The 27,756-nt window shown below is 43.7% G+C and overlaps 1 protein-coding gene across 1 annotated transcript in view; it reads right to left on the reverse strand.

The window, feature by feature from the left end:
- Positions 1-27,756, reverse strand: part of ARHGEF28 (Rho guanine nucleotide exchange factor 28) — a 245,968-nt gene that overhangs the window by 5,590 nt on the left and 212,622 nt on the right. The window contains exons 34-35 of the mRNA XM_081132719.1: positions 24,901-25,374; positions 23,277-23,577 (exon numbers count right to left, since the gene is read on the reverse strand). Coding sequence (XP_080988845.1) covers positions 23,277-23,577; positions 24,901-25,374 — 775 coding nt within the window. The remainder of the gene's footprint in view (positions 1-23,276; positions 23,578-24,900; positions 25,375-27,756) is intronic.

Below are 27,756 nucleotides of genomic sequence, written 5' to 3' on the forward strand. Positions count from 1 at the left end.
GACAAAAACTACGCCGAGCCTGGGGTTGAGAGACTGGGCCTTGTTCAGCCAGGTCGCACCCTGCCCCATTCTCCCCAGCGAAACTCACGACACCGAGGTCCGCGTCTTCTGGGTCTTGGCTCTGTTCTTGTTTATTTTAATGAAGCATTCTGACTTGCACTTATTACTCTCTCCCCTGTGCATGTTCCTAAAATCAAAATTCACACTCTCCTAAAATAACTCTACCTCCAAAAAATTTTGTCGTTAATGTTCCAAGTCTGCAAAATAAGTCATATTCCCTATTTAATGATTGATTCATGCTTACACTGTGAAACATTTAAAAAATCGTTTCCTGATGGCATTACTGGCAATCATTCTTTTTTCTCAGGAGCACTAATATGCAGCACTTTCCTTCTAATGGAAAACACGTATTGTACAAAGCATGAGGTGTCTTCAGAGCAAAGGAAAATTGGTCTCTGTCCCTTATTTTGCTCAACTCCATTTTCCAGAGTGAGCCACAAACAGGATGTGAGCCTTTGGCACGAAAACCAGCCTGGAATTGATATCTGAAGCCGGCGGACTCACTGAGCGTTCCGATTCCCTTCACTACGCCTCAGGTACCAATCCTGCGCCTGAAACAAAATAGCCAAAGTGTGCTCTCAGGTGTGTGTGTGCGCGCGTGTGTGTGCGGGAGGGGGGGTGGGGTGGGGTGTGCATGTGCAAGTGTGTAACATAAGGAAGCAAACTATTACTTTTTAAAGGTGTGGCAGAGTCAGGCTTTATTTTCCTACCAGTGATGAACGTATTTGGAATAATCGATGCTGGTTCTCTAGGTAATGCTGACAAGAAACACAGCAACCGAAGCACAGTACAAGGGAGACGCGCTTACGTCACACAGGTCATGCCACGACGCGCCAGTCCTCTGTCGTCTGAGCTTTGACTTGCCCTCACCCTTTCTCCCCAGAGGGTGCCAGCGTTAAGGAATCATGATCTTAACGTCAGCCAGCTCCACGGGAGGACGGGGCCATTACGTCTGCCTTCCCCTCTTCTTGGAGAGACATTTCAAAAACTGTGGTTTTTATTATTTCAAAAAAAGTTTCTCTAAACAGAATGCTTGATAGGTATTAACAATGAGAATACAGTAGTCAAGTAAGTTGATGAAACGCTGGGTAAATCAAGTTTCTTTATTGACAGAGTGCTCAGAACTTTAACAGGCTCACCTATGTTATAAATCTCAAGGGACAAACAGAGCCCGGCATTCCCTGAACTCAGCAGGTGTTCCCACGGTGCACTCTGCCGTGTTGTGTCCATGTAGCGCACTTTGGGGGATACTGCACTAGAAATGATACACCTATTGCGGACTAAGAAAGCGACAATCAGTGACCAAGGTGCCAGGATAAATCAGGGGTGGGAAGCTGGAAATAGGTGAGGTTTCCCAAATTCAGAAACTCTTAGCTCTGCATATAATGTCTATAGTGAACCCAGGCAATAAACAGCAATGGCTGCTGAAATCATTAGGAGAAAAGCTAATAGGAAACTTTCTAATGGAATGGATCAGCTGAGAACATCTGAAGCCACAGATCGACCTTAATATCATAAAAAGAGAAACAGACATGGTACACCGCCTAATGGGAAATATGCAACATATACAACACAGGAAATATACAACACCATTTATGAATATTTTTTCATGTCAAAAAATAAACCCTGTATCTAGTCAAACTTCAAACATATTGCCAACTACCAGATTATAGGAAATATAGGGGCAAAAAATATGTTAAGTGACAGCACAGGGATACAATCAACAAAATCCAGAATGTAAGAAATTTTTCAGAAAATATTCTTCCCCCAAAAAAGTCTTTTAAATACACAATCCACCCTGACTGGTGTTGCTCAGTTGGTTGAGCATCGACACAAAGGTTGCCGGTTCAATTTCCCATCAGGGCACATGCCTGGCTTGTGGGCTTGGTCCCCACTAGGGGGCGTGCAGGAAGCAGCCTATCAGTGCTTCTCCTTCACACTGATGTTTCTCTCTCTCTCCCTCTCCCTTCCCCTCTAAAATCAATCAAAACATTAAAAATAAATAAAACTAAATAAATAAATAAACAACCCAGTCTTTTCAACAAATCGTAAGGCTTTCTTTTAAAAAGGACGGGAGAACTTTAAATTAAAAGAGACTTAAGAGATACACAAACCAAATGCAGCATATGAAGTTATCTGGATCCCAATTCAAACAAACCAAGGGGGGAAAAATCGAGACAATCAGAGAAATTCAAGTACTGACAGTATGACCTCAAGGAAAAATTGTAAAAATGTTTAGGTGTAATATGATATTGTGTTGATGTTTAAAAATAAAAATAAAAAGAGTCCATGTCTTTTAAAGAAAGATACTAAGGTATTTTTGGATGAAATGACAGGATGTCCTGGATTTGCTCTAAGATAACCCAACCTGAGAGGAGAGAAACGAGCACGGCTGAGCTAGAATTGACCATGTGCTGGTAATCGTTAACGCTGGGAGCTCATTAAAGAATTCTCTCTGCTTTTGTGAAATTTTCCATGATATATTTTTAAAGTCCATAGTTGGACTATAAAATTATAAAGGTTTCACTGTTATTACAACAGCATAGCTTCTATGTATCTGATGTAAACGGCACACTGTAGCAATAAATTAGAGGCCTTTTCTGGATGCTGAGTGTGTTTCGATGAATTTTAACGCAACTGTGTGACAAGGCATCGGCAGGTGTCACGTATGGGTTTATATCTACATAGAAAGATACATGATTTGCAGAAACCTATTCCATAAAATAGATGAGGTTCATTTGAGTTTATAGCTACCCATAAAAAATAATACAGATTCAGGTATGGCCTTTGCTCTTGCCTAAATAATCTAACATCTCCTATGTGAAATATAATTTAGAAGAGAGCTCATTTTATACCCTGGGTGCACTTGGCCGTGGCAATGACTTAATAAGGTTCTCTTGGGGGAGGAAAACAAGACGGCGGCGTAGGTAACAGCTGCACCCGCCGCCTCCCGCAAACACATCAAAATTACAACTAAAATACAGAACCACCAGCACTCAGAGCCTCCTGAGATCTGGCTGCACAGAAGCCCCACAACCAGGGGACTTAAGGAGCATCGAGACCAGTAGGAGGGGCGGAGACGCAGGCGGACAGGGGCCGGATCGGGGAGACGCAGCCGCGGGCCCACACCCGGTGCTGCCGGTTAAACCCGGGAGGGATTCTCGGCAGTGGGGGTTTCCCAGAGGAATGAGGGCTCCCAGCCCCACAGCAGGCCCCCAGCCCAGGGCTCCAGGGCCGGGAAGAGACGTCCCCACAACTCCGGGCTGTGAAACCAGCGGGGACTGTCCCTGAGGGTCGCGGAGGCTGCGGGAGCCCCAGCAGCTCCTCTAAAGGGCCCGGCACGGACTCACTCGGACGCTCCCTCTGAGCCCAGCGCCGGGCAGCAGCCTGAAAGGACCCGGGACACTCGGGGAGGAACTAACCTGCCTGAGATCCGGGCGAGAGGTGGGGGGCGGCTTCCTCCCAGGCAGAAGGGCTGGCGGAGGCCATGGCTCCTGTGGCGAGTCCTCCCCGCACACAGCCGGCAGGCAGGCGCCATGTTTGAATCCCCAGCACCTGACTCCCACCTTTGGCCCCGCCCCGTGATTCCCGGAGGCCCCGCCCCTCCCCACCTGCAGCTCATCCAGGCCATTTCCAGGGGCTTTTCTGTGCAAGTGGCCTCTGGAGCCTCATGCTTAGGACTTTCCTAAAATCTCTCAAACAAGCAGCAGCTGCCCCATACCTCTTGATAAGCAGCCCCAGGCCTGGCACTAGCAGCAGCTGCACTGGCTCATAGCTTGGCCTCTCCTGACACCTCCAAGCCCAGCACAAGTAGCAGCCACCTACGGTTTGCTGTGTAGCTCATGCTGGGTGGCCCTGGGCAAGGCACTGGCACAGGCTGACTTTGCACCTCCCGGGAGGCCCCAAGACAGTGCACCTGGTGGTCAGACTCGATCACGCTGGATTACAGCCCTACCACATCCATGAGTGACACACTCAAGGGGCGCACTTGGTGAACACCAAAGCTCCACTGAAGTAAATCCTGCTCCATAGGGGTGTCTCCAGCACAGCAGCTCTTTGGCTGTAGTTGCAGCTGGTCCCCACAGCTGATTGGCCTGAGAGTCAATTCCTCCCAGTGATGCCAACAACAACCAAGGCTTAACTACAATAGGACAGTGCACACAGCCCAACACAGGGGAGCACCTGGAAGGCCCAGCTCAGGTGACTGGGGAGGCTGAGCCACTGGACCCTACAGGACACCTACTACACAAAGCCACTCTACAAATTCCAGGAGACATAGCAGCTCTACCTAATACATAGAAACAAACACCTGGAAGCAGCCAAAATGTGGAGGCAAAGAAACATGTCACAAAGGAAAGAACAGAAGAAATCTCCAGAAAAGGAACTAAATGAAATAGATCCAAGTAATCTAACAGAGACAGAGTTCAGAATTTTATTTATAAGGATGTTTAAGGATATTAGTAAGAGTATGATGAAAATAATTGAGAAAATCGATGCTACATGAACTGAAAGGAAGAATAATTTACAGGGAATCAACAGTAGAGTAGAGGACGCTGAGAATCAAATCAGCAATTTGGAACATAAGGAAACAAAAACACCCAACCAGAAGAGCAAAAAGAAAAAAGAATCCAGAAATATGAAAATAGTATAAGGAGCTTCTGGGACAACTTCAAGAGGCCCAACATTTGTATTATTGGGGTGCCAGAAGGGGAAGAAAGAGACCAAGGAATTGAAAACCTATTTGAAAAAATAATGACAGAAAGCTTCCCTACCTGGGGAAAGAAATAAACTTACGAGTCCAGGAAGCACAGAGGGTCCCAAACAAGAGGAACCCAAAGAGGCCCACAGCAAGACACATCATAATTAAAATGCCAAAGGTTAAAGACAAACAGATAATCTTAAAAGCAGCAAGAGAAAAGCAGTTAGTTACCTACAAGGGAGCCCCCATATGACTGTCAGCTGATTTCTCAACAGAAACCTTGCAGGCCAGAAGGGAGTGGCAAGAAATATTCAAAGTGATGAAAAACATGGAACTACAACCAAGATTGCTCTACCCAGCAAAACTATCATTTAGAATTGAAGGTCAGATAAAGAGCTTCTCAGACAAGGAAAAGCTAAAGGAGTTCATCACCACCAGACCAGCACTATAGGAAAAGTTGAAGGGTCTTCTTTAAGAAGAAGCTAATGAACAAAATAATCTGATGAACTAAATAGATCCAGAGACATTGACACATGCAACAGACGATCATATTTCAGAGGGAAGAGGGAAGGGGGGTGCAGGGTGAGAAGAGATTAACCAAAGAAGTTATATGCATATATGCATAACCCATGGACACAGTCAATAATGGGGTGAAGGCCTGGGGAGGGGGTGGTAGCAAAGTGGAGGGGATCAATTGGGGGGGAAAATAGGACTCCTGTAATACTTTCAACAATAAAGATTAAAAAAATAATAATAAAGTTCTCTTGGAACTTGGATTCCTATTCTTCAGCCTTTGGAGTTTACTTAACACTAAAACACAACATTTAAGAAACAGGAAGTAAAAGTAGTATGTCTAGTCCAACAATATCAAGGTAAATTTCAGCTCATAAAATGGTGTCACTATGTGTTTGTATTTCAGAAGGATGAATGGATTGGTGAATAGCTGATCCAGAGACTCTACCTAATCTAACTAGAGGAGTGGGATCAGCAATTTTAAATTCTTATGTTCAGAAAGTATCTTAAAATTTTATTTAGTCTAATCCCTCTCTTCTCAGAGGAATAAAACTGAAAATCAAGATAGCACTGCTTCACAGGGCTTCTCTCCTGAGGGCACTAGCAGTATTTGCCTGGAGTCAGGCATCCCGTGGAACCCTCACACCGGCCCGTGGTGGTGGCGACCACGGAACACGATGGCGCCCAGAGCCAGTGCAGAGACAGGCCCAACCCAAAGCAGAACACAGCTCGGGACGAAAGAAGCTGCAGAGAACCCCCAAAAGGCAGTTAGTATCTTCAAAGAGACATTTAAAAGGTACTTCAGCCACAAAACAAGAGCAAGAGTCTATAAAATAGGAACGACAGGAGAATCAGAAATATTTCTCAGAAATTAAAAATATGATAGCGGAGTTATTTTTTAATCGATGCAACACTAGGAGGTTAAAGATAAGAAAATCTCCCAGAAAGGAGAACAAAAACATGAAGAGATAGAAGGAAAAAGAAGGAAAAAAAACAACAGAAAAATCAGAGGATCCAAGAGGCCCAAGTTATAACCAGAAATAGTTCCAGTAAAAACAAAAGAGAAGTTGTTTTTTTAAAAAAAAGAAAATTTCCCAGAATCAAAAGAAATGTCTCTAGATTGAAAGAGCCTAATCAATAACCAGGAAAAATGATTTTTAACAAGAGACCACAGTAAGGCCTGTTAAACAGTTCTCCCAGAAAGGGGTAAAAGGAGCGTTCCAGAATCTTCCAAACGCGGGGCCGGGTTCGGATATGAACGGCATCAGGCTTCTCAGCAGCAACCCTGGGAAGTGGAAGGATCAACTCCCTCAAAATTCTGAAGGAAAATAATTTTTATCTAGAATTTTAAGCCCAGATATATTATAAAAACCAAGCGTAAAGTAGCAAAAAGTAATAAATGAAATGAAAAAGACATTTCAATTAATTTGGAAAAACGTGTGCTTTCATTACAGCATCTTAGGGAATCTGGAGATGTGCTCCACCAAATAAAAAAGGTGCCATTGCGGAGAGTCCGGGACTGAGGACAGGGACCCAATGGGGAGAGATGTGAAGGGAAGCCCAGGGCAGCTGCGGAGCGTCCTGAGAGCAACAAGGACACGTGGGGACAGGACAGAGGACGCTGGACGGGAAATTCCCAAGAAGGAAAATGAAGCTGATAGGCATCGGATATGTTCACTGCGTGTGAAATACTGTTCATCAGTTACTGAGAGGTGGAGGAGCTTTGGGGAAAACAGCGGAGGCAGGAAAGAAGCGGATGAAAAATGAGGCAGATGGTTCCAAGTCTCGTCAAGGACATTATTTTAAGTAGCTTCTGCCCATGCAATTGATTTTCCTCTATTTTGAAAAAGCTCAGCTCTGGCAAATGTTTTCTTTGCCAATCTTCAAGTGCCCACATAGAACTTGTAAATATGATTTCTCTGAAAACTACTTCTCAAAGTACAAAATGTATTGAGCCCATTCAAAAACAATCAATGTGTCTGTGTAGTTGACAGTGGACACTTTTGAAATTCCAAAATCTGCTGTTAGAAAAAAATTTTATGAACAGGTAATTCACAGAAGAGGAACCCTAAAAAGCCAATAAAACAAAAGGTACTAAGTGTCTATAATTAGGGAGGTACAGACTGAAAGAATGAGTCACTATTTCTTACCCATGATACTGGCGAAAATTTAGAAGCCTAACAGTCCTAAGTGTTGCGGAGTATCTGAGGAAACTAGAATTCTCATATTTAGCCGCTGACAGTGATATTACTCAACTTTAGAGAGAAATCAGAGAGAAATTCTCGGCAAAACCACAGGCATCCCTACCACTTCCAGGTGTTATATAATCTAAATAAACTCATTCATGTGCACAAGGAGATGTGTATAAAAGGATGTTTACTGAGACTCATTTGTAATAGAAAAAAATTGGAAACATCCTAATTGCTCATTAGTAGGGTAATGAATATGCTCTTATTTATTCATATAATGGAATAGTATGCAGCAGTTTAAAATGAACTATTTGTGCTACATGTAAGAATATGCATTGAGTGAACAAAACAAGTTGCAAAAGACATACACACTAGCATATATACATACATATATATGGAAAGAGGGAGAGAGAAGGAAGGGGAGGGATAGGCTATTTAAGTGTTAAAAACAAAAAATATGTTATTTATGACCCTGGCAGGGTAGGTCAGTTGGTTAGAGCTTCTTTCTGATAGGCCAGGGTTGTGGGTTTGATCCCTGGTCAGGGCACACGCAGGAGGCACCCAATGAATAAATAAATAAGTGGAGCAACAAATCAATGCTCCTCTCTCCCTCTCTCTCTCTTTCTCTAATCAATAAATAAAAATTTTAAAAACAGAAAAAATATATAATTTATGGATACATATATATGTAGTGATAGCATAAAAACATACTGTGGAAATGATATATACCAATTACAGAATACTGGCTAACTCTAGGAAAAAAGATAAGGGGAAGGAACTTCATATCTGTAACATTTCTTTTAAAAAAAGGCCAAGAAATACCTAAAGCAAATATGGCAAAATGTTAACATTTATTAAATACATGCCCAATACATATTTTCTATACTTTTCTGTAAGTTTATAATTTTTCATAATTAAAACTTTTATGTTAAAAATACATTAAAATACACAGCAAGCGATTGCAACTGTGTTCTTTATTTGTATCTTGAGTCAAAAAAACAAACAACTACCTGGATGAAGTACACACACACACACACACACACACACATTTACAAAACAACTGTAAATTTCAATACTGACTCTATGTTGATATTATGGAATTTTGTTCATTTTTTCCTTGGTGTGATAATAGTTTAAAAAATAGAGCCTTACCTTTTAGAGATATATGTTGAAATGTTATGGATTAATAAGTGTTTGCACATGATTTTTAGATATTGCTTCAAAATAATACAGGGTGTGTGTTGGGGGGCAGGGTTCTAGCTGAAACATGACTGGCCCTAAGTACCTAAATTTTTGCAGCTGGGTGGTTGTTATACTTCTGTTTAGTTTTGTACATGTCTGAAATTGTCCATAATACATTCAGGTAGGAAAAAAAATGCCAAGTTCAATTTTTAAATCAAAACAAATTAAGATATTCAAACCTTGGAGTCCCTGCTAAAAAGCAAGGACAAGTTTCTAAGAGTGCGCTGAACGGAACGACAGGTAGGTCTCCAGCGACAAGGACAGGGCAGTATTTTCATGGCACTGGGTCCTCTGAAGGGTGCAGAGGCCAGGGGCCTCTGAGTGCCATGCCCTTCAAGTGGACTCTGGAAACTGCCTGCTGCATGACCCTGCTCACCCACACAGAAAGAGTTACGCCTCTCATTCTGCTGAGAGAAGGGGGACTGAACTCATTTCTCTGCCAGGCAAACGACGCAGGAGATCAACCTAGGAACTGTAACGCTGCACTTACTTCTTACTGGTTCAGTGGAGGGAAAGGCGGCTGGGCAAGTTCTTAAGCATACAAGACCCAGTGTTTTTCTCTAAACCAGAAAAAGGCAAGCAATTAGACCGAACACACCCAAGCTAATTAGTTCTACCTACTTCTTAATAATTATGTTATTATCAGACCAAAATAAAACGGCGTCCAGTTTTTGAAAGGTCTACAAACGAGGGTATTTTTCTCTTGATCAACTGCAAAACTATGAGATGTCAGAGAGCTTTTGTTGTCAGAGCAACATAAAATTCTTTTTAGATATTTAGAAGCATTATTTTCACAACCCTTATTTGTTTGCAATAACATTTGCCAAGAAACCAAACCCTGAAATACCTTTTTCAGCGCAGCCTGAAGTTTATGCTATTCAAAAATGATGGTAATTTTAAAAGTGCACCTTCACATGTAGAAAATGTTTTGTTCAGTGCAGAGTTTCATAGCCTCGGCATTCTTTTCACATTTATGTTTGTTATCCGAGTAAAAATACTATATTATATTTCCGAAAATTGAATTTAAATTCTTTTCTATAAGTTATACAATTAAAGATGTGGGCAGTTTGCAGAGCAGAGGCAAAATTAGGACTTTAAACTACCAAAAGAGAACATCTGTATCACACAATAAACTGCTCTACTCCCTAGAGCCAGCTCTCCCAATTTTAAATTGTCTTATGCATACAAATGTCATATGAAGCTCCTCTACTTGTTAATACCTGTGCTTTCTGACCTGGGACCTGGGACTAACACTGGAGCCTAAGGAAGCTTGCTAATTTCCCTTTAATTATCCACCAGCAGACACGAATCCCAACTTAACTTTTCTTCAGTGGAATTGGCCAGAAAGAAAGGATCATGAAGAGTAGCCTCAGCTACTCCCTTAGTGACCAGCAGTCCCCGTTTTTTCTAGACGGCTGAGGGCCACAAAGCACGTGGCCCTGGGAGAGCCCACTCCCTCGCAGAGTAGCGAGATGCCAGCCCAGATAACTACCATGAAGACAGGACTTCCTGCTCAAGGCTGATGACCACCACCCACAGCTGGACACCACGCCAGAGGCCTCCAGAGGGAGTTTCCAGACGTGGTGGCCAGGTCAGGCTTCAGAGAGACAGCATCTGAGCCGAGCCTGGCAGGCTGACCAGCACGTCTAAGGAAGAGGTGGCCTCCTGTGGAGGTATTTCACAGGAACGGGAAAAAACAGTTGTCAAGTTTGGCTGCAATATGTTTGTGAAGATCAATAAGGGGGGGTGGGTGCTGGAAAAGATCTCAAATGAGAGTGTTGGGAGTTTTAACCCTAGGGATAAGCTTGGCAGCTACTGGTGATCAAGACCCCTCTGTGGTCCCCTATCAATCTACATGCTTGGCTTCGCCTGCGGGTAGTGCTGCCCTGAATTTAGAAATTCAGCTTCAGGAGCAGGAGGAGGGGAACTGTATTGCCCCTGATTTCTGCTTGCCTAGAATAAGTCCACATTTAGCCAATTAAGCTTTCATTCTTTGTCGATTAGTAGAGGGTATGTCAACATAAAAGCTGGGTTGAGCTTCTTATCTATTCATTCCTCAATAAGCACTGAGAGCCTGGTGTGTGCCCCGTACTGGGCTGGACTCCAGGGAAACCAAGTTGAACACGATCTTGTCTCACCACCCAGTTTATAGTCCATATAATCACTTCAAAAACTGTTTCAGTTTCTTAAAAGTTAAGTAGGCACCTATTCTAGGAGCAATTTTCTTCCTAGGTATTTATCCAAGAGAAATGAAAACATAATTCACAAAAAGCCTTGTACCAGAATAATCACAGCAGCATTATCCATAATAGCAAAAAACTAGAAATAAGCCAGGTGTCCATCAAAAGAAGAATCGCTAAGTCAATGGTAAATTTATCAATGCAAGTTAACTCAGCAATAAAAGGGAACCAACTATGGATTCATGCAACAGCATGGATGAATTGCCAAAATAATATGCTGAGTGGAAAAAAAACCAAAAAACTGGACACAAAAAGATACAGCGTCTGATTCCATTCGAGAAAAAGCAAAATTAACCTGTGGCGATGGAAAGTGGATGAGCATTTGTTCCTGGGGTTGGGGATTGGTTGGAGAGAGGGAACTTTCTGGAGTGATGGAAACATTCTGTGCCTTGATGTTCTTTCTACAAAACTGATTGAACAATAGAGTTAACAGCTGAGCGTTTCGCTGTATGCAAATTATATCTCAGTCAATAAACTATAAAGGGCATCTTGGAGCCTAAAGGGGAAAAAGTGACAAAATATGGCAGGAAGTAATAAAAGGGTCTCGGGCACTTCGGGATCACACAGGAGGGGCTCCTAACCCAGAGAGGGTGCGGATAGAGTCGGGAAGAAAGTGAAAGATGGGTAAGAGTTAAGCAGGTTGGGAACAAAGGCTGGAGGGGAGGACATTCCCAACAGAGGAAATACACGTACAAGGGGTAGGGGGGCTGCCCCTTTGCATGACCGAGGGAACCTCAGATGGCTGGACCGCAGGGTAAGAATGGACAGAACAGTGTGAGACTAAGGCCCAGAGATCAGAGGCCGCCTGTGCTTCATCAGGGATGGCGGACTTGAGCACATGGCATGTCCGAATAAGCCCAAGAAAGCTGACCCAGACAAGCCCTAAGAGGACCGGACAGGAACCCTTATCCACAGGCCCAAACGCTGGCCTGGGGGCCAAGCAGCACTCTATCTTAAACCCATCAGGCTGAATTTAGATTTCAAAAGACAACCCATGCGGTAAATTGTGTTGGGATATGTCACTTAGACTTCAACTGTTCCCAAGGGAGAAAAAAATGTCTTTGAAGGGGGTGCCACAGGCAATGGATTTATTTCAGCATCTGCTTACGCCAGTGTTTTTTCCTGTGTATTTCAAGAAATAGTAGCCCTGCAGGATGGTGGGCTGGAGAGGAGGCTGCTGTGGTTGAGTAGGTTTGGGAAGTGCCACTTCTGGGAATTCACGGCGCACACAAGCTCAACAAAAGTTCTGAAAAGTTGCGTAGTCTCCAAACCAGCATTTCTCAACATTACCCGATATGGGAGCCTTTTATCATGTAAAACCTGGAGGGAGCCAGTAGAGCTGCGGAACACTTTTTTGAGACGTGCCCTCTTAGATAATACCCGAAGGAGACAGAGTAAGTCTCAGGTCACCAGAGCAACCATCTGGGGCGCAGTCCAGTGGCTCAAGCGACCCAGCGCCCTTCCTACTGATCTACCCCCTTCCTTAACACAAAGTAGAGTGGTAACAGTGGTAACGACCGTGTCTATTGAGTGCTTCCGAAGTTCCAAGTATGTTTGTCTCATCTTACTTAATTCTCCTACCACCTACCAAGCAGAAGTCCAATTTTACAGATAAGAAAACAGACACACCAAGTAAGTTTAGACACTTGTTTGAAATTTCACAGGTAATAAACAGCAAAGCTGGAACACGAACCCAGACGCGGTGTCCAGGCTTCTGTATTAACCACTGTGCAGCGACCGTCCCCACTGTTCAGTATCCATCGGCCGCGTTCCTTCACGCCTGCGTTTGCTCATCCATTCCCTTATTCACTTAGCCAATTCACGTATCGAATTCCTCACTTAACAGTGATACTACTGATAAATGCATGTAAAGTTCGTTACACTGGAAAAGCATGTTTTTAGTCTACTTTTGATGAAACTTGGTTGGGAAGGTGGGAGAGGGTGGATTCTTCATCTTCTCACCTTTGAATGACAGGGAAATATCCCATCACCTACTTTCCTCACAGGAACAGGTCTGGCCTTGGTCATTTTGGTCAAAAACAATATTTGCCAAACAGGTTTCAACCCGAGTAGATTTCTGGGTCAGTCCTGACTCAGTTATATGACCAAGCCTTTCATGAAAAATACTTTCTGAATTTTCCTGAACCATGTACTCAAAGTTAACTAATAGTCTCTCTAAAGAAAACCCTGAAAAATAATCTCTAAAAAACAATGAAAATCATCACCAATTGCTATCACCGTAAGTGCTGTAAATTTGCAGAACTATGTATTTATAGAAATACTTTAAGTTTGTTTCAGAAAATAAATCTTTTTTCTTTGAACCCACTTTGATTTATAAAAATAAAAATTTAATTGTGTCCCTATGTGGGTGGGTGGATGGGTGTGTCTAGGTGTGTGTGGGTATCTGAATATTTGAAGTACTGCGGCAGGCAAGAGACTGAATCTGACAAACACACCTGCCATATCTGTATATCAATATTTCTACATCTCTTATCTGATGAATACAAAGAGGAAATGTTTTAATTTACTGGTAGCAGCACTTGCAAAAAAATGCTTCCACATTCCTACCAGGAGCAATGATAACTTCTTAGAGTAGGATAACTTTAATGTGATTTTCCCCAGTACTTCCTTTGCTCTTAGGCTCACACAGTTCAGATTCAGGCCCCGCCCCCCTTCATTAAGGCCTCTCAGAGCAGAGGGAGCTCATAAAAGACGAATTTAGTATCTGATCTTTCACAATGCTTTACCTCAGGCTGCTTGTTCAGCATAAAAAACCTTAAAAATTTTTAATCCTATGTATGTAGTTGAGTCGAGCACCCTAAGAGAAAGCTAAACACCCGCCCCCCTTGCGGCATTACTGCAGCCTCCTCTCAAGGGGGATGTGATTCCAGTGCGGGGTCCCCAGGGGGCCGTCAGTGGGCAGCTGTGCTCCCTCATGCTGGAGCCTCAATGCAAAATCCAAGCTCGTGACTCCACACACACCAACGGACCATCACATTTTGGCCAAAATTGTTCCTTGTGCGTCTTCCCTCCAACCTATGCGCCCATGAAAAGGAGTCTGCACATGCAAGACTTAGCGTATTTCAGAGCTCATGCTGAACAGAAGCATCAAGATCTAAAAATACAGGATGAGCTCTACTGGCGTATAATGTCCTGCAGATCTGGATACGTGAACGAGTTATCAAAAATAGCACGACTGGGTAGGAACAAATTCATCAGGAGTCAGAAGTGTAACTTGCTCACTGGAAGTGATACCAGCTTTGAAACCTTTAGTTTCTTAAAAGAGGGTTCAAGTGTAATCAAATGGAATATACATTCAGCTCCTATATTCTTGTTATAAGAACATCCACAAAATAGAAACATATGGAAATAAAGACAACACAATATGCGTACGCTTAAGCTTATATAATTTTAAGAATATGTAACAGCACCGTATTTACTATGCTAAAAGAAGAAGAAAACATTCCAGCATAGCTCAACAGTTAACTTCAAGGGCGCATCTTAAATGACAAGAATACAAGCCCAAGATCCTAAACACGCAGATTCCAGAAGCTTTTGGCAAAGCCAAGTATGCGAAACCTCCTTGACTCCTAATATCACACCGGCCCATCTGCTGCCATCTGCCTCTAGCAAATGCCAGCGTCTTCCCTGGATGGAAACACGCTTCCTTTCTGAATCATTCCTACAAAGACATCCAGAAACACGGCCTACCACCATTGAGCATGACTGCCCTGAATCTGGGGGGAAACCAACGCCATAGCCTTCTGTCAGTAATCCAGGGGAGTGCAGAATTCCCTCGTCTAAATGACCAGCGTCTCACATGGATGCGGGGAACACGTGCAGGCTCCCATACCGACAGCCCAAGGAGAGGCCAAGCACAACGAGAAACGAGAACTTCAAAATCCAGAATCTACAAGAAAGGACCGAGGCTTCCGAAGACACGTGAGAAAACAGAATGTTAAACCACCTTCTCATTCTGGGTTCCAAGTGAAGGGGGCTTTGAGCATATAATCCCTGTTTTTGTCGCTGGTGGATTTATGAGACTCGGCGCGCAATGCCTTTCCTGCAGTGTTACAACATTCTGTGTGATTAATTGATTGCAAATCATCGCACGGGGTGCCAAGATCTCTGGTAGGAAGCAGGTCATTAAATAAAACGAACTCTGCCAATGTTTTGCTTGTAAATGTTGCTTCCAAAGCCTTAGAGCACCATTCCTTCCAAAATGGCCTCACTTCACCAGAGGCGCAGAGTCTCCTGTATTTCTGGTGGATGGTCCAAATATTCTGTATTGAATCCAAACATTCTGCATGCTAGGCTGCAGGGAGGAAAAGCTGTGGTGTGATGAAAGCTGCACAGAGAGAGGTGTGGAAAAGAGTGGCCATGAATGTAACTGCACGGCCTCTCTGTGAAACTGTTCCGCAAAGGCTCGGGGTCCTTTGTGCATAACTGGAAACCCCGTAAGGCTACACTCTTTCTGAGGTAAAATTTCAAACCAAGCATTAACATATCGAATTAAATTGAATTAATGTCTCATCCAGAGAGAGAACGGATACCCTGGCCCCTTATCCAAGGAAGCTCAGCAGTGATTTATCATGGCAAATTAACATCTCCACAGATCAAAACTCAGGCCCAGGCTTATTTATTATCTGGCTCGAAGTCTGCAGAGAACAACAGGGACGAGCCTTCTCCCGCAGCCAGCTGTGCCTGGGAACCGGCCAGCCGAGAGCGCAGAGGTGCCTTTCAGTCCGGCTGGGGGACCGCGAAGGGATGTATTTCTTAAGATGCCACCGCACTTGATTTTAAGATTGCTATGTGTGATATTTCAGGCAATATTTTAAAGCTGACAAGTAGAAGGTAAAGCTGCCAGGGAAACTGGTTCACAGTCTAGGAGCGTATTTAACTAAACATATAGTAATTGTTTTGCCTGGGGAGATACACTGGACTGTTAAATAGGATTTAGCAGAAGAAAAGGGTTTATGAAAGTATTTCATTGATGCTGAGCTGGCTACCCATGTTTAATGCACTGGTGCTCGAGCTACTTTATGGTTAAAAAAGAAACAGCCCAGTGAACATATTAAGTTGACTAATAGTTACTGATACAACAATTAAATGCTAAATTGTTTATGTGCTATCTTCCTAAAATGACAGCAGTGGATGCATTTCCGCTTGTTTAGACTATATTAAAGCATTTTATGGAAAACACACTTAAGTTTTTATTTGCTACACATGGCCATATGGGACTATATGTATGATGATCTAAATGGAAAAATAACTCATATAAAAAGATGCTCTCCGGAGTTGTACAGAGTGCCTATACCAAACTGATACATAGGCCTGGGCCTCAGTAAACAAAGCTGTTTCAGCATTCGGGAGGAAGAAGAGTTGGTGACTGTTAGCATTGCTGCCTAGTGCCGGGGAGGGGAGGGGAGGGGAGGGGAGGGGAGGGGAGGGGAGGGGAGGGGAGGGGAGGGGAGGGGAGGGGAGGGGAGGGGAGGGGAGGGGAGGGGAGGGGAGGGGAGGGGAGGGGAGGGGAGTAGTCTCGCAGTTACCCTGGCATTTTAAGGATGCCATCTAGTATTAGGCTCAGTGAAATAAATCAGACAGAGAAAGACAAATACCATATGATTTCACAGACATGTGGAATCTAAAGAACAAAATAAACCAACAAAACAGAAACAAACTCATAGAGGGAGAGAACAAACTGGGGGACTGGGTGAGAAAGGTGAAGGGATTGAGAAGCACAAGCTGGTAGTTACCGAGCAGTCGGGATGGAAAGCACAGCGCAGGGCGCGGAGCGAGAATGCTGCAGCGACTCCGTATGGTGGCAGAGGGTGTTAGAATTATCAGGGATCACATTATAAATTACATCACTGACCCCTATGCCGCACACCTGAAACTAACATAAAATAATATAGAATATAAAAAAAATAAACAAAAAAAGAAGGCCATCTAACATACACCCAGCTTGCAAACGTGTTGACACTCACTGGGTCCGTGAGCCAGCCTGAGGCACTGCCCAGCGGCCTGCATGAGCCCCCCTCCCACTCCACGGCTCTCCTCACTTTTCTCAGCCTCTTCCAGCTCTCGTTGCTGCTAAAGGCTGCGAACCCAACTCCTTCATTCACATCATAAATATTATTAGCTGTTCGTTATGCCAAACTCTGTGCTTGGTGCTTGTGATGGAGCAATTAAAGAAAACACAGGTCATTCTCAACCCCCACGAAGCTGATTCCATTGTGGGGCAGACAGACATTACGTAAATTATTACACAGGTAATTAATTGCAATTATGATAAGTGCTAATAAGAGATGCTTCCCAAACCAGGAGGAGTATGACCTCAATTTAAGTAGAGAGAAAAAAAGTTAGACCACCTGTTCTTATCAATAAAGTTCTACCGGAACACAGCTAAGCTCATTCTTTACGCATTGCCCATGGCTGCTTTCCAGTTGCAAGGGCAGAGTTGACTACATGCGACCAAGACCTGATGCCCAAAAAGACAAAAATATTCACCTTTAAGGAAAAGTTTGCCACCCACTGAACCAGATGGTCACATTCTTTGTAGGGAAACATAAAATAACAGTCCTCAGTTGAACGCTCCACATTTTAATCAAACCCTAAAAATGGAATCCCCATGGTTGGGTGGACATAGGAGCGAGGAAAGACAGTCCTAGGGTTTTGATCCGTGGGCAGGGCGATGCTTCCTCTGCCAGTTTGGGATTGCTATCCCACGAGTCATTGCATAGGTACGCTTGGTATGTAAATAGTTACAAACTTCCCTTCCAGACCCAACCCTTAATCACTTTGAGAATAAAAGCCGCATTATAGCAGAGCAGTCCAATATGTGGCCCATCGACCACAAACATGTGTATATATGTACTTGTATGTATATATATTTTTCTTGTTTTAAGCTAAGGATAACCCAAGGCCAGGCCTAACCTCTGGAATCTTTTATACTGACTGGACTCCCCCGTCAGCAGCTTGCTCAAACCAAACTGGAGCCCAGGGTGGGGATGAGCAGGCACCACATGGCTGGCTGGCTGGCTGCCTCTGAATCCACCCACCTGCTGGTTTTGCTCTCCTGCTGTGTACTGGGCTCTGCGCGCTAAGGCGGGATGGCCCTGGCCCAGTTGGCTCGCACAGTCAATCTGCCCCCAGAGAACTATGCAATCAGGAAGTTGGCAGTCAGCACCCGTGGCTCACCAGGCTCTACAAGCAAATGGCATGTTTCCCTTTCCTGGTACAAAATTTGCAGAAGGAGAAAGTCAATCATCTACACTAGTCCGTGAGAAAGATTAAAAGTAAGCCTTTGAGCCCAATTCTATACATTCTTGTCAAGACGTAGGTCACTGAGAGCAAGCGATACTATGGTTTCCTTTAAAATGTTACCCAAAATGTCAGTCAAGACATTTGACTGAAGATAAACAGTTGCCCAATGATTTCCCAATTTTGACTTCTACAAATTCCCATAAATATATCTGAATAATAATTTGATGTCATAACAAATGCTCCCAAGCCTTCAGCTCTGGTTTCATTTAAGCAATCCAATATAAAGGCAGCTAATATCCTTCCCAATCATAAAGAGAGCTCAAAATTCCCAAAGCTCCTAATTAAGGCCTAGGTTTGGAAATACAGCCTAATGAATATACAGACTCAGTATTTTCTGCCCTAATTTCTACAAGCTGACATAGGCTTTACAACAGACACCTATATCTATAAACATACAGACATATATGACATATATATTTATCACAATTTCACTGTTATGCTATTTTTTTAAACAAAGTTCAATTCACTTCCCTAACCAAGTAAAAAAAGCTCACAATGTAGGTAAATTATAATTCAATGTTGGTACATTCATAAAAATTAAAGCCTTCATGACACCTAAAATATTGCAATGAGAAAAATAGTCATTTTATCCTGTGTTCAGGGTTAAAGGATGCCCCCCTCCCCAATTCACATATTGAAATCCTAACTCCTATTACCTCAAAATGTATTTGGAGATAGAGCCTTCAAAGAGCTAATGAAGTGAGGACATTAGGGCAGGCACTAGTCCAATATGACTGGTATTCTTAGAAGAAAATGAAATTAGGACACAGACGTGCATGGGAAAGGCCATTTGAAGATAAGAGAAGACAAGGACCCTCTACAGGCCAGGAGAGAGGCCCTCGGAAACCCACCCTACCCACACCTCAATCTCAGACTTCCAGCCTCCAGAACTCTAAGGAAATAAACTTCTGTTTTTTAAGCCACCGGGCCTGTGGTACATCATTATGGCAGTGCTGGCAAACTAATACATCCCCCTTTTCAAATACACCTTTGTGATTGAAGCTTACAGTATCTCATGCCAGGTTCAGTTTTATGGGAAATTGCCTAAAGGTCTTTGGCAAAGCTTCTTTCCACATAGATCACACAAATAAGGTGATATTTCTGAATTATGGAATATTTGCAAAACATTAGAAACTGTCATATACTCACTTCTTAAAGACTTGCTTAAATACTAATTACAGCAATGCTTTTTATTGGGAAATTTTTTCTTTCCATGTGTAAAAAAAACAAAAACATGTCATTTAAAGTTTAACACAGCTATCTGTAATTTTTTTTAAATCATTGCCAAGATGAAATACTCTGAATACAATGCTTTGAATTTGGAAAATATTTTGATGGGTGCCAATTCTAATATGTAGCAAAGGGAAACACTGTTTTGAAATTTAAACATGAAGTTATCATCTTTTTCCAATATCTACAACACCAACATAAAATTTGGCTCTTGATTTAAATCTTACCATACGCATGGTGAAACCATAATGCTTTAACTACACTGAAGAGAAACTTTTTAGGTAACCTGCAAATACTGAGGTGCAAATACAAATACAACTGAAAATGGGGACTAAGAAGATTTCAGGTTAATTTTCACACCATAAAGTGTTTTTCTGTTGATTAATGAAAAACACAAACATCATAAACTAACAGACGCATTGAAGAAATAGTTCTAGAATTCTAAAGCTAGCGATTATCCCGTAGGGACGACACTGTTTAAAGAAATTCCTATTTTCTGTGTTCTTGGCTGGTGTCCCTCAGAGGAGTGCAGATTAAGTTCTTAAACCAACCATCCCTTCCTCTAAATAAAACCAAATACCAATTTGGATTTAGTGTTCAAACATCCAAGAATGTTGTTCATGAAACAACTTCCAAAACTGGAGAGTAAAGTCCTTTAAAGTGCTACCTCAAAAAATATTTACAAATAACATGAGGCTATCATTACGCATCATTAGAGAAACTATCCTTAGGAAAGGTATCTTCTGGGAAAAGGGAAGCTAAAGGGTATTGACGATATCTAAAGGTACTCAGAGCCCATGCAAGCATTGCCCACGGCAATCCAAAAGATTTAGAAATATTTTCCAAATGCTAATATTAAAGGGAGGGAGGGAAAGAAAACTACCACCACCCCTGGCTCTTAATTGTGCACATCCTGCTAGGCATTATAGCAGGATTCATTCTATTTCTACTCCAACTTCTCTAAAAAGCATAATTCTAAACAGCTTTCCAAAAATCAACAGCGTATAGTATAGTGGTAAAGAGCATGGACTCCAGGGCCAGTTGTCCCCAGGTCTATCTCTGGCTCTGTTGTTTACTAGCTGTGTGACCCTGGACAAGTCACTGAACCTCTCTGTGCCCCAGTTTCCCCTCTCCAATGGAGATAATCACGGAGCCATCTCAGTAGATTGTGTTAAATGAGTCTCTCCATGTAAAACCTTAGCGCAGTGCTTGAAACTTGGTAAGATTCACATAATTGTTGGTGGCAGTGGTGGTGACAGAGAGATTCAAAACCCAATTACAACCAGAGCACAAGGCGTTCAGTGAAACGTCTGGTGAGGTTGGGTTGAACAAACCGATGAAAATTCCAGTCTAGGTGACAGCTGAACACATTTGAGAATTTAATTTACAGACAATTTTTTCCATCTGGCTTACACTGTTCCAGAAATTCACATTTCCACTGATCCAAGAGGTCACATGCACCCAGGGCTGGACCAGACAACAGAGCAAGCCAGTCTCCAAGGAGTTGCCTGAAAACGGCTGACCTTGGGGCTGGCCTACGGGTGAAACCTTTAGTGCAGCCTTGATCGAATCATGGTCAAATGCATATTTAACACAGACACCGACAAGGGCATTAGAGACAAATTTTGTTAACTAGAGTATTGTGAACTTTGGGTCCTCAGGAGTGGTCACTGATGACCTCTCACCCCAAGATTCAGCAGCCACATGTGGGAGCAGGTGACGATGGCACTGCACTGTCCTTGATTCCAGCACAGGGACTGTCCCCTGCACCTGCACACCCTGGGCCTGACTCTCCCGGCCCAGTGCTGCCACCAAAGACAATGCAGGGAGAGCACCATCAGGGTCTCACGAAGGCCAGCACCAGGGGATTATAGTGTGCTACTTGCGATTGTATGAGCAATGAAGGCTCTGGCGAGGTTCGAACAATTTTATCTGGCCCTGACAACCCTCTTAAGAATATATATCCAATTTTTATTCCACTTCCCTGTCACCTTCTAATCTGACTTTCTTTTCTCTGCTCCAGGAACTGCTTATCGCGCTTAAGTAAACAAACATAAATAGGGTTTTTCGACTAGTTGTAAAACTCCAGCATTTAACAGCACACACTGCATTTCTGATCCCATCCCTATGTACACTCACCGGCATGTTCAAGAGATTTAGGCCAAAGTTGATTTTCCTCTCCTCTGGCAATGCCCTGAGCGCCCTTGGCCTGCACTGGACACACAATATCTGAAGCACAAGTACTTTTTGTCAGCATTTCCCTTGGCTACATCTAATTCTTTACATGTGGAGGACTGGTTTTGTATATAATCACTGTTTATTTCCTTAGTACATTTTCTATCTCCTGCAAGTGTGCTGCCAAATGTTTAAAGCTTTCTAGTTTGAAGCACAAGGCAATTGAAAAAGATGGGAGATACACAAAAAGCATGAGAGAAATACTTCTTTTAAACAAAAGCCGAATGTGGTTTAACTCAAACTGAGTTTTTGAATTATGCCACAGTCAGTATGCAAAATCCCACCGACAAAAACAGCCGAGGCCCTGGAAACAGCAAGTTAATGAATCAAAGCAGCAAAGCAACATGTACCTACAAAAGCGCTCTGCAGTGTGGTCTCCACCAATCTAAAGCTGCAAGATAACTCATCAAAGTGGTTATGTTTTATAAATTCTTGCTGACTCTTCATTTTATTGAATTCCAATGAACTATTCCATTTTATCTTTTTTATTTAAAAAATATTTGAAATGATACTTAAAAGAAATATTTAACTCTCTCCTATAGGCTGGCAAGAAATAAGACTGTTAAAGCAGTGACTATAAAGAATGATCCACTTCTCAGAGTCAACATCTTTCGGATTAGTAATAATAATTCAGAGAAGCTGAATACCTTTAAAACTTTCCATTGCTGAAAAATTATCCTACTGACAAACTAAGAATATATATCAAGCGTGGAAACAAGTCTGTGCCCAGTTCTGAAGACCTCCGTACTGTGGCTTGCTTTCTGTGACTGAAACATTTTGCTGTAGTGATTTATTTTACACCCATGTGGCCAGCCATTTGTTTATTCTATTGCATGCCATCTGTTTTTTGGTAGAGAGGTTTCAAGTTCTTCTCATTCCCTTCGTCATATCCCACGGAAAACAATTTATAATGCACTTAGATTTAAATCATTTGGATTCATGTGGAGTTGGTAACTCGAGCTGCCTTTCACTGATATTTGGCAAATGCTTTAATGGGATTAGCAAATTGTGTTATTACGAGGTACTTATGGAGACACACACCTTTTTTTTCCACAATGACAAATGATGTTAACAGTTTCATTTTGGGTGTTTAATAGCAGTACGGTTTCACTAACGTTAAAGAAAATTGCCCTGATAGGCAATAAAATCCTACCACAAACCCTGTCCATATCTTGTATTTCTGAGAGTCAACAAATGTGTGTATCTGGATGTGGTAGGGTCTACAGTGAGACCCTAAATATCAAGTTGCTTCACTTTTAAGAGTAAGTTATCATTTAACCCACAGGCCTGAAAACCCTGTCTGGTCCCAGCATCTTGCTGGCATCCTGGAGGCCCCGTGACCATGGTCTAGCTTCTCCAGCTACTCACAAGGGACAGCATGCTCCAGACTTCCCCAAAGAAAAGTTTATGCCACGAACTCCAGCTCAACAGCACCAATTTATTCCCATCCTAGGGCCCACTTTGAGTCTAAAGAAGAGTCAACCATTCAGAGACACGGCTTCTTGTTGAAACTACACAGATGATGCTTAAAGTGTTAATTACCATTTTTACAAGAATCCTCGCTGCTTTGATGGAGAGGGGATGTCTGATGACAGGACTCAGCGGCTGTCCACAGTTCATGGTTGCTACCCGCAGGCTGAGAAACGTCCGTCTTGAGGTCTACTTGACTCTCACTAGTCCTTCCCAAGTCCGAGTTAGACATATTGAGGGGGTGGGTGTCATCCTGGTGGATGGCTGTTGGAGCTGGTGTGTCGAAAGTGTTAAATGACATTTGTACTAAAGCATTGTTGACGGGGAATGAATTTTCATAATGTAAACTCTCAGATCGATTAAGTTCCATTACCTGTATAAGAAAATACAAAAAAAAAAAAGCCACACAATAATTTCTCCAGGCATTTGAACAAGTTTTATAAAGTATAGAATTTAGCAGTCAACACTTTCATCAGAGTGAAGCCAAGAAGAACATTACCCTTGACCCCTTCCTTCCATCCCTCCAATGAGCTAGTACCAAGAACTTCAGTTTGCTATGCACAGCATATCTTTTAAAAAACAGAAAACAAACAAACAAAAAAACAGCCCTGGCCTGGTGGCTCAGTTGGTTGGAGCATCGTCTTATACCCATGACCAAGTGACTGTGGAATCGATTCCCAGTCAGGGCACATGCCCAGGTTGCAGGTCCTATCCCCCGGAGGGGCGCATACGGAGGCAGCACATCGATGTTTCTCTCTCACATCGCCGATGTCTCCCTCTCCCTTCCTCTCTCTCTAAAATCAATAAGCATATCCTCAGGTGAAGATTAAAAAAATACCCAAGCAGCACTGCTCTCTGCCATTCAAACATTTCCACTTTATTTTAAGGGAGAGCAGCACTTGGCTAAATAAAACGACGAAAACATATACATGCATACATGTATCTGCAATAAATGTAATTTAGCCAACTTGAAAAAAAAGTCAGATGCAGATCTTTCTTATAAGCTTATCAACTTTTACAGCTTTATGTACTGTCAATAAAATAGCCTATATTTGCACACAGCACAGAAAAGCAAACTCTTGGGACAAGTGCGGTTGTCAAGCCTGGTTAGAGAGGGCGCAAGTGGAACAGAGGATCTTCCGAAAGGTCTTATTTTGCCCAGTCATCAACTAGTATACTCACGTTAACCATGGTTAGTGAAGGGATTTTGAATTTACTATATCAAAATGACAAAAAGAGCATAAGCGTGGAATAACAGACTAGTATTAATAACAGAATAGCATTACACTTGCTAAGCTGAGGGCCTGTCATGCCCATTAATAGCTAACTGGTCTACAGCAAGGTGCACCTGTGCACACGTCTGAGCCAGGGTCATCTAAAGAGGGGCTTAACCACAGGGAGCACAGCAGCCCGCGGTGCGTGTGCCTCAGGACAGACCTCTGGGCACTGGGGCGGCTCCACCCTGCGTTCATCCCCTTGGGTTGGGGCGTCTCCATCTACAAGGAGCCCGCGATCCAACGGGCCCAAGGCCTTTCGAATTTCCACATTTCAAACCAAGATGCATGTGCACCGTCTGGGACAGCTCCCGGCGCCTGCTCCCTGCATACCGAGTGACCCGGGGAGCAGAGACAGGGCGGCGAGGGCCTGCCCTGGAGGAGCCGCCCCGGGCACCGCCGGGCGAGCTCGGGGGACCTACCTCGGAGCCTCCCGGCGGGAAGGCGGCGGGAAGGCTGCGCTGCCGGCCGTGCCTCCAGCCGCGCAGCAGGCTCTGCTGGGCCCGCGTCCGCTCCCGCGCCCTCTCCACCAGGCGCTGGCCCTCCCGCAGCCGCTCCAGGTTCTGCTGGTACTCCTGGAGCTGCTGGGCCAGCTCCCCGCGGCCCCTCCGCAGCAGCTCCTCCCGCGACTGGCACGCCCGCTCGCGCTCCTGCAGCCGGCTCTCCCGGGCCTCCTGCTCCCGCCGCTGCCGGTCGCACCTGCGCTCCCAGTGCCGCTGCTCCTGCTGGAGCTGCAGCCGCAGCCGGGGCACGTGGGCCAGCTCCTCGCGCCGCCTCTCCAGGCTGCGGTCCTGAAGGGGGCTGCCTCGGAGGGAAGGGCCCGGGGCCAGGCTCTCCTGCGGCCGGAGCAGCAGCCGGTGGATCGCGATGTGGCTGTCCTGGATGGTCAGGGCGGCCTGTGGGGCAGAGGGGGACGGGGAGGCGTCCGTGTGGTCCGCGCTTTGGGTGGGAGCGACCTCGCCACACACAAGGCTTGACCAAATTATGTTCTCTCGCTATTGCTCCCCCCTTTCCCAGTGACCTCCCAAGACCAGCCTTGGCACTTCCGATAGGCCTGTCTTCACTTCCCAGTGGCAGGGCCTGGGAATCGATACACAAAAGAAAGAAAGCACAGAAGGAATACCCACCCCCTGCTTTCAGAAGTGGGGTCTGTTGCTGAGTTTTGGATAATATTTAAGCAAACCTTCTGAATGAGAATTCAGTACATAAACTCACAGGACCCTGTGTTCCTGTTCTGAGCCTCATGCTCTTTCCGAACCATGAGAAGTTAAGGATCTATATACGAGCCCGGCAGGATCCTTGATTTGAGTCTCAAAACCAGAAATTGCTTAAGCTACATTACATATACAAAGACATAAAAATAAAAGCCAGCCACTTGTAGACTTTTGGTAAATAATCTTTTTATAGCATAATGCCCAGGAAATGCAGTTAATACCATACTTAGGATACGTACGTGGTAAAGCTAGTCTCGTTACTGCCAGCGCTTGTATTAGAGCAGGAAGGTCATGCATAAAACTCTAAGGTGAAATTCATTTGTCTAACAGTTGCTAACAGGAGGCTGGGATGGTTAAGGAAACATAGATACTCTAAAGCCCAGAGGACATTCCCCACTAGATTAAAAAAACATTTTGAGTCACGGTATCTGCCTGTGAAAACTTTGGCCGCATCACAGGAAGTAACTGCCAAGCTTTGGAAGGATCCACAGCACACAAATCTCCCCTTGGAAGCTTTTAATTTTAAAAGTTCCCGCTGAAAGTGCAAAGAAGCACAGGAGGGACTAACCGGACATGGCCACATACTGGGGTGGGGGTGGGGTTTGACTTGTGATGAGAAATGATCAGTCTTCTAGGGATAAATCCACATTTTTCTTTCTTGAGAGTTTTTAAAACTGTCCGAGTAACAGACGCTGGGAAGACGGGGATTGGACCCTTAGTCCTGTTAGATCGGCAGCTTCCCACACTTCTGAAGGTTAAAGGACCCGGGCACATTTTAAATGGGTGCTCGTCTTGGGATAAGATTAACAGCTGTATTCACTGGGGCCTTTTGAAACAAAACTCACGGTTTTAAATTTGAAAAGAAGTCTTAAAATTTCAAATTCACATAAATATTTGATGAAAGTATTTAAGAAGTTATTACAAAGAGAACAGTTACCATTGAGAACAGGCACTAATTACCTGGACCTTTAAATAGGAAATAAGCCACTCGGGACTCCGAGGACCTGGTGGACAAACTGTAGACTGTGTACCACCGTTTAATTCTAACAAATCCTAAGGGCATCAGTGCAATGAAACAAACAAACACCCAAAAGTTTGTATGTCAGAACTACCATAAGCAACGGTAACGCTCATGCAAGGGTTGTGCTCAGACCAGGTGCTGCAGTGAAATATTCCTCAGATCTACTAACATGCGGGATGAGGCGGAATCTGAAGACCGGAGAGTGTTCCCTTTCACACCTAAAGCTGACAGTGGTCACCAGGGCAGAGAACAGCACTTGCTCTTCCAGGCCGGGGGAATTCCCAGTTCACTCTCTCGGTTCTTCGCCGGAGTAGCTGCACCCTTTCCTTCCCGCTTTGCCGATGCCTTGTCTCTAACTCTGCTCTCCTAACACAGGGATCACATTACATTTTCCTCCCATCCAAAAACGTTTATGTAAAAACTTCAATCGTGCATAAGAAATTCAGCTTCTAAAGAGGCGACTGTGCGGGAACAGAAATCTCTGAGCCCATGTCCTGAGACCGGCTCTGAAGCTTTGGTTAAGAGAAGCCCATGTTGCTTCAACCCAGTGAGTTGCAAAGACTGGGCCGGGTAGGGCGCCCGGTTTTTCTGAACCTTGGGTCCACATGGGCTGCATTCTAAGTTGAAGAGATAGGACTTAGTGAGTGCTATCATCAGGCACACACGCCGGGGTGCTCAATGTTTTCATCTCCCCGGAGTTAATGAGCTCTATGCAAACTATATCCCCTCTCAGTTAAAATCGAAATGAAAGAATACTTGTTTTATGTGATAAATTCAGTCTCTAAGCACATCAACCCCAGACCAGCATGTCTAACGTGAGACAGTAAAGGCGCTCCCACTAAATCTGGAACAAGACAAGGAGGCTTACAGTCACCACTATTAGTTAATACATTTTCAGACGTTCTAGCCAAGAACATAAAACTGATATAATTATTGAAAAATAGCCATAATAACATTACTTCCAAATTTTTACTTTCTACCTGAATATTGCAAAGAATCTACAAGAAAAACTACTAGCCCTGGCCAGTTAGGCTCAGTGGTTA

The sequence above is a fragment of the Miniopterus schreibersii genome (genome assembly GCF_964146895.1).
Source record: "Miniopterus schreibersii genome assembly, chromosome: 3".
Taxonomy (NCBI): Eukaryota; Metazoa; Chordata; class Mammalia; order Chiroptera; family Miniopteridae; genus Miniopterus; species Miniopterus schreibersii.